The following is a 6,787-nucleotide window of genomic DNA, read 5'->3' as shown; positions in this document are numbered from 1 at the left end:
AGACCTTGCAGACTCCAAGTGATGGTGAATTTGCACCCAGGGAGATCTAGCTCCCACTAAACAGGCTGCAGCCTTTGCTGTATTTGAATGGCGGCGGAGATAAGTGCAGCTCGCTTAGAACTTTTATATATATATTTTTGCTTTCTTAAGGTTCACAAGCCCCTGGTCCCTTTTCATTCCTGATGAGAGAGGTCCCACTCACTTCCCAGATTTCTAGAATCACAGAGGAAGGATCAAGGTCTTCCATGTGAGGTCCAAGCCCTGGGGAGACCTCTCTTAGCTTCCTGCAAACAACCTCTTGAGATTTTTTTGAAGTTTGAGCCAGGAGCGGAGAGGTAATTTAGCAAACTTCTCCAAGGAGAGACAGCCCAGGCAGGCTCTCCGAGAGACTGAGCGGGTACAGGCCACCGCCCGGCTCCGCCCTCCAGCTCCCGTGACCAATTAGAGTTGTTCATGCCCAAAACCTGACCTACAGGAGAGACCGAAGGAGGAGCGCTTCTCTTTAAGAAAGTGGCCAAGCCCTGGGGACAGGGACGCAGAGCCGGAGAGCTACAGCATACCTTACCTCATCACTATGTCCCTGCAGGTAAGCCAGATCTGGGGAGGCTTTGCCGGTGCGATGCTCCGAGAAGGAAGCGCTCTGGTGGGGTGAGAGGAGGCATGACAGCCCTGGGGCAGGGCAGGGGCAAGTGGAGCGCCCGGCTGCGACCCTGCAGTCACTCCCCACACCTGCCTAAGCACCTTGTTGCATCTTAGACTGAACCGCACTATCTGTTGACAAAGACCCAGGCTCGCCATAGCAACCCTTCTGGGCCCCAGGGATGGTATAAATTACCCAGATCTGAAAAATTGACAAGCTCCCGGGAACCCTTCGTCATCTCTCTCTTAACAACTCAGAGAAGCAGGTGACATCCACTAGGGTCTCACGTTCCCTTGCTCTTGGGTCCTTCGGAGGTTCTCACAGGCAAGTGTTTTGTTGAATAGCAGAGCTAGTTCCTCCTTGAAGTTCTGACCTTACTGTTTTATTGATAGAAGTGGAAAGAGAATACATATGAATAAATTAAAAACCAGGAGAACCTCCCCTGATAGATAACCGCATGATAGATTGCTTCCTTATATGTCTTTCCCCCCATATGTATATAATTATATACCTGTGGGTATAATGCATCCGTGATTTGTTTCTATATGTGACAGTTATATTAGGAGCATTTTCTCATTAGATCACCTTCTGAGACACACCTCTCTAACGCTTAACATTTTATATCAAGAGTATAACCAACTTCTTTAACTATTTCTTCAGGCAAGATGTTATCATGGGTGAATGACATACACCAGAGACATGGAGGCTTGCATCTCCCAATTAGTCTGTGGCATGTTAATTTCTATGTGTGTGTGTGTGTGCCTCAGTCGTCTTATCTCAGGGTGGAGGAGAGGGGCCTGATGCCTGCTGGCAAACCTGGTAATCTGGGTTCAACTCTCGGAACACACGTGGTAGATGGAGAGAACTGACTCTTGCAATTGTTCCCTAGCCTCCGCATGCACACGCGCAATAGTAAATGTAGAGTAAGTAAAAGCAGAGGAGAGAAGCCATTAGATGAGCGGTATGAGCGGCATTAAAACAGCAGTGGGTCTCGACGCGAACCGACATGCTGTTAAGTTGCCTTAAATATGGGTTGGGGATTTAGCTCAGTGGTAGAGCGCTGGCCTAGCAAGCGCAAGGCCCTGGGTTCGATCCTCAGCTCAAAAAACAAACAAACAAACAAAAACAAAAAAACAGCAGTGGGAAGAGAGTATCTTTGGTTGCCTTAAAAATATCCCGATTGAGGATTTAAAGGTTAAGGAACATCACGAGGGGACAAGAGACTAATAGTTCAAGAGATCAAAACTGATACAGGGCATGGGTTTCTAGTAAATCAATGTTAAAATGCATTAAGTCTATTAATTTCTATTGCTGGGACAAAACTTTCTTTCACTTTGCTAAAATAAGATTCTAGTTTTAGCCAGGCAGTGGTGGCACACATCTCCCAGCACTTGGGCAGGCAGATCTCTGTAGGTTGAGGCCAGCCTGGTCTACAGAGTGAGATCCAGGACAGCCAGTATTATTACACAAAGAAACCTTGTCTCAAAAAAGCCAAAAACAAAAAACAAAAAAAACCAAACAAACAAACAAAAAGATTCTAGTTTTTTTTTTAAGATTTATTTATTTATTATGTATACAGTGTTCTGCCTACATGTATGCCTACACGAGGGCACCAGACCTCATTACAGATGGTTGTAAGCCACCATGTGGTTGCTGGGAATTGAACTCAGGACCTTTGGAAGAGCAGCTAGTGCTCTTAACCACTGAGCCATCTCTCCAGCCGGGATTCTAGTTTTAAAACATGTGCTTGCTTAATATCAGCATCAGCATCAGTCAGATCAAGGAATGTTTGACTTATAATCACTGCAATTATTTATACTAAAAGAATAAAGTTACAAATGAAATTTTCTTAAAACATATGCTTATTATTTCAATTTTAAATTCTTACTAATGAAATAATATAATAAAAAATACAATATACTCTAGAGGGGGAATAGTCCAAGCCAGGCATGGCAGTACACACCAGTCATCCCAGCACTCAGGATGTGGAGACAGGAGGATTAAGGGTCCACAGCCGTCCTTAGCTATATGGCAGATTCAAAGCAGCACTGTACTACAGGAGGCCCTGTCTCAGGAAAAAACACACCAAAACAAAAAGTAGCTCAAGCAGAGGAGAAGGACAAAGGCTGCTTGGAAGTCCATTTAAGACACAAAGGGGATTTGGCATGTGTGGATCAGTCAGTAGGGCTCTTACTTAGAATGCAGGAGTCCCTGGATTCACTTGCCACCACTGGAAGAACTGAAGGAGGAGGGTCATTTAAGCCTGGATATTCCGGGATAGCCTGGACAACATAGTGAAACCCTAACACACACACACACACACACACACACACACACACACACACACACACACACCTTTACTGGTGATTCATTTGCACACTGAGAGAACTGTAGGTAAGTACTTGTTACAAAGACTATACCCAGGGAAGCCTGGTAGATACTAGGGATGAGGTATTTTTATAACTTGTACCTGGGTCTAAAATGATTTCAAAAATCAAAATTTTAACTTATAGTAAAACTAAAAAGTATATTGAAAAGCCAGCAGCAGTAGCTGGTTAGCATGTTCAGACCTCTTCTCTCTTCAGAATGGAAATGGCATGGGGATGGAAATCATGAGCCTCCTGGGTGCTCTAAGTGGAAGTGACAGGGAGGGCACATTCACCATTGTCCTGGAAGTGAAGACAGAGATAGACTTCCTAATTCAGTTATCTCCCAGCTTTATTTGTAAATTGTAATACAGGTCTTTTGTTTTGTTTGGGTTAACTTTTGTGTGTGTGTTTGTGAAAAGGCGTCTTACTATGTAGCTCAGGCTAGCCTCAAACTTTGGCTGATCCTGCTGCCTCAGCTTCTCTCATGCTAGGACTCCAGGTGTTCACTTTCACACCTGGCCTGACAGTCATCTCACTTAGACACATTTCCCTGGTAGATGGTGATGGTACAGCAGTGGACTGGGTGATGTGTCTCTTCTGGGCTGGAGATGTAGCTCAGTGTGTTTGCAAGGGGCCCTAGGTTTGATCCCAAAACACCACAGAAAGTGGTGAGGTGGGAGGAGAGGGTGATTATACAATCAGAAGACACACACACACACACACACACACACACACACACACACACACACACGATTCAAATAACTTCACTGCCTTGACTGAGGGATTTATCTTCCTAATTCAGTCCTTCAACAAGGAAGAATTGCTCAAAGGCCTTTATCAAGGTCGTATGTAATCTGACTGTTCAGTTCACTTTCTCCAGAAAGTGAAGGTAAATTGTGAGTCACCTTCAGAGGCTATCTTCAGAGGGCTGAGATTTGAATGGAAGTATCCAGAGGCTCAAAGTTGTTCTTTGAGATGGTGTTCTGTGTTCATTGTGAGTGTCATCCCTGCCACAGGAAGGGTGGGAACAGGAGGAGGGCCTTGAGCACAGTCATGAGCAGGGAAGGGCATTGTTCACAAGGGAGAGGAAGATCACAAGGACAAACATCCAACGAGGATGCTGAAAACTCAGTTAGCCAAAACAGAAATGCCTGCCACAGGAGCCCAGCTCTCAGGGCACAGGAATATAGGGAAGGTGGCATTCCTTTTGCCCAGAATGCTTTGAAATTCACTGTCAACGGCTGCACATGTAAAGATATGCCAACTGTGATAACGTTATGATCCACCTGCCAAGAATATACCCAATGATCTTTGATCAGGATCTTGCCATGGGTCAGTAGACAAGGACTTGACAATCGGTATTAAGGTGACTAGTTATGCCTGCCCTTTATTGTGAATACATGAGGAAAGAAACCGATGTGATTTGACCCACCCTGTATGTTCAACACTAGTGAAGTCTGCCTGGATTGTCAGGAGCAGCTTTTCTAGCTTGTGTCTTCCAACTGGATACCTGCGCACTCTTACCCAAGGTGTGTTGCAAATACCAGCTTCTTGAGGCAGGCTCCTTCTGATGTGCTTCCCTCCAGCTACCACTCCACCTCTGTGGTCACACCCATGGCTGTCCACCAGCTTTTCTCTTTGTAAAGTGATTTCTCTTCAGGTTTGTTATACACAGAGGGAGGAGAGGAGAGGGAGAGATACAAACATTTTTTTTTTCCTTGAGATAAGACACATTTGCCATTTCACCCAAAGTAAACCAACCAACTTCTCTTTACCGGAAATCAGTTGACATGAGACTTATAATAAAAAAAAAAAAAAATTAGATTTTTACGGGCATGTCTTGCTTGCAGGTGTGTATACGCACCACATGTGTGTGTTTTGTGTGTCCTTGATGTCTTTTGTCCTAGGCTGATTTTGACCAGGCCACACGAGACGTGAGGAAGCTGAAAAGCAGACCTGAAGATGAAGAGCTCAAAGAACTCTACGGCCTGTACAAACAGTCCATCATTGGAGACATCAACATTGGTGGTACCCAATCACTGTTTTAGATGAGTCGATGTGCTTGTTTGTGCGCTGTTTGTAGACGTGCACAGTGAGAAGTAACATTAAAACTCTCTCCTCTTGGCAGCGTGTCCAGCAATGTTAGATCTGAAGGGCAAGGCCAAGTGGGAAGCATGGAGCCTCCAGAAAGGTTGTTAACCCTTAAATAGGCTAGAAGAGACCTTCGCCCCCCACCATACCAGTCAGTGCAGTAATGTGTTTGTCTCCCTCTAGGGTTGTCGAAGGAAGATGCCATGAGTGCCTATATTTCTAAAGCAAGAGAGCTGATTGAGAAATATGGGATTTAGAATTTGACAGGGGAGATGGATCTCCCTTGGAAGCCTTCATAACAGCATCGTGACATTTATGGGGAAATGCATTAGTAACTCTAAAAATCATGTGTATTTTTCCTATTAGCTCAAATTCTAATACTTAGGACCGTGTCAACATAGCTACCTAGTTTTACTTGCTTATGCAAGGTGACTTTTTAAAAGCTCCTTTTCAAAAATTGTTTTGTAGTATGCATATAAACTTGAATAAATATCTGGGTTTTTTTTTTGCATTTATGTCTGTGTATTGGTATTCATATGTGTGTGTTACACATGTGTTTGCGTGCATGTGGAGGTCAGAGAACAACCTTGGGTGTTTTTTCTAAGGCATGCTATTTACTTCCTGTGAGGGAGGGTCTCTCATCGGCTTGGAGCTCAACAAGTACGCTAGACTGACTAGCCCTGACAGCTCTTACCTTTGCCTCCCCAGCAGTGGGATTACAGATGTGTTCCACCATGCTTGGTGATCTGGGGCTTGGTGATCTTGAGTCTTCATGCTTATGAGGCAAGCACTTAACTGACTGAGCCATCTCCCCAGCCCCAGTTTTTTGTTTTTTTTTTTTTAAGATTTATTTATTATCTATACAATGTTCTGTCTGCATGTATGCCTACAGGCCAGAAGAGGGCACCAGATCTCATTGCAGATGATTGTGAGCCACCATGTGGTTGCTGGGAATTGAACTCAGGACCTCTGGTTAACCATTGAGCCATCTCTCCAGCCCCAGCCTCAGTATTTGTTTGCTTGACCTAATCTGTTCTTCTACAATGAGTTAGTGCTACTGGGCAACAAGAAAAGTTTGTTCAGAATTAATAGCAGCTAGACTATTCCCAATGCTTCAGGAAGTGGAGCCAGGGGGGTCATGAGTTTAAGGACAGCCTGGGCTACATGGTGTTACCCTGTCTCAAAAAAGAAAAGCTTAAAAAGGAAGGCAAGGGTGAGTGGGCTGGACAAACAACAGTTCAGTTTCTTTGCTGTACCATGTAGCTTTGGACTCCCACGAATGTGGGCACTGTGGCATGGCAGGGAGACTTGCCTCCAGGCCACTTCCTGACTTCCTATGTGGTATGGACAAGTTACCTAACCAGGCTGTGGTTTGGCTGCCCTTGGAAGGTCTCTGAGTTCCAGCCAATCACTGGAACCACAAGACACCTGGGGCTGTAAGCACCCTGAGGTCTTCCTATCACAGTGGACAGTAATTGTTTAGCATTGTATTTTGATAAAGCAGAAATTATTCTTTCTTATGAAATAGGTCTAATGTATATTTCTAAAGATTAGATTAAATTTTGAGCCACAGTGTGGTAGTGGAGAAATGATAATTTCCCTCCGTCAATCACTCTTGCCATTAAAATCGTGCAAGAGGCTGCAGGTATAACCCCACCTGGAGGCACTTGGCTGAAAAATCTTTGTA

The 6,787-nt window shown here is 44.5% G+C and overlaps 1 protein-coding gene across 2 annotated transcripts; it reads left to right on the top strand.

The window, feature by feature from the left end:
* The first annotated feature begins 463 nt into the window (after positions 1–463).
* On the top strand, positions 464–5,615 carry Acbd7 (acyl-CoA binding domain containing 7). Of its 2 annotated transcripts, none has more exons than XM_036188677.1 (4): positions 464–586; positions 4,917–5,034; positions 5,138–5,200; positions 5,284–5,615. In XM_036188677.1, the coding sequence occupies exons 1-4, from the start codon at positions 575–577 to the stop codon at positions 5,355–5,357; spliced, it is 267 nt and encodes an 88-aa protein (XP_036044570.1). In that variant the 5' UTR covers positions 464–574; the 3' UTR covers positions 5,358–5,615. The 2 variants fall into 2 exon arrangements, with proteins under 2 accessions (XP_036044570.1, XP_036044568.1); XM_036188675.1 differs by having other exon boundaries at positions 4,917–5,037.
* Positions 5,616–6,787: the final 1,172 nt, after the last annotated feature.

Source organism: Onychomys torridus, chromosome 5, assembly GCF_903995425.1.
Source record: "Onychomys torridus chromosome 5, mOncTor1.1, whole genome shotgun sequence".
NCBI classification, from domain to species: domain Eukaryota; kingdom Metazoa; phylum Chordata; class Mammalia; order Rodentia; family Cricetidae; genus Onychomys; species Onychomys torridus.
The sequence above is the reverse complement of the archived record's forward strand: the minus strand, read 5'-3'. Positions and strand labels throughout refer to the sequence as shown.

Coding starts and splice junctions, on each gene's coding strand:
- Acbd7 (XM_036188675.1), top strand. Junction 5,038..5,137: donor TGGAGACATCAACATTGGTG/GTACCCAATCAC, acceptor TCCTCTTGGCAG/CGTGTCCAGCAATGTTAGAT. Junction 5,201..5,283: donor AGCATGGAGCCTCCAGAAAG/GTTGTTAACCCT, acceptor GTCTCCCTCTAG/GGTTGTCGAAGGAAGATGCC.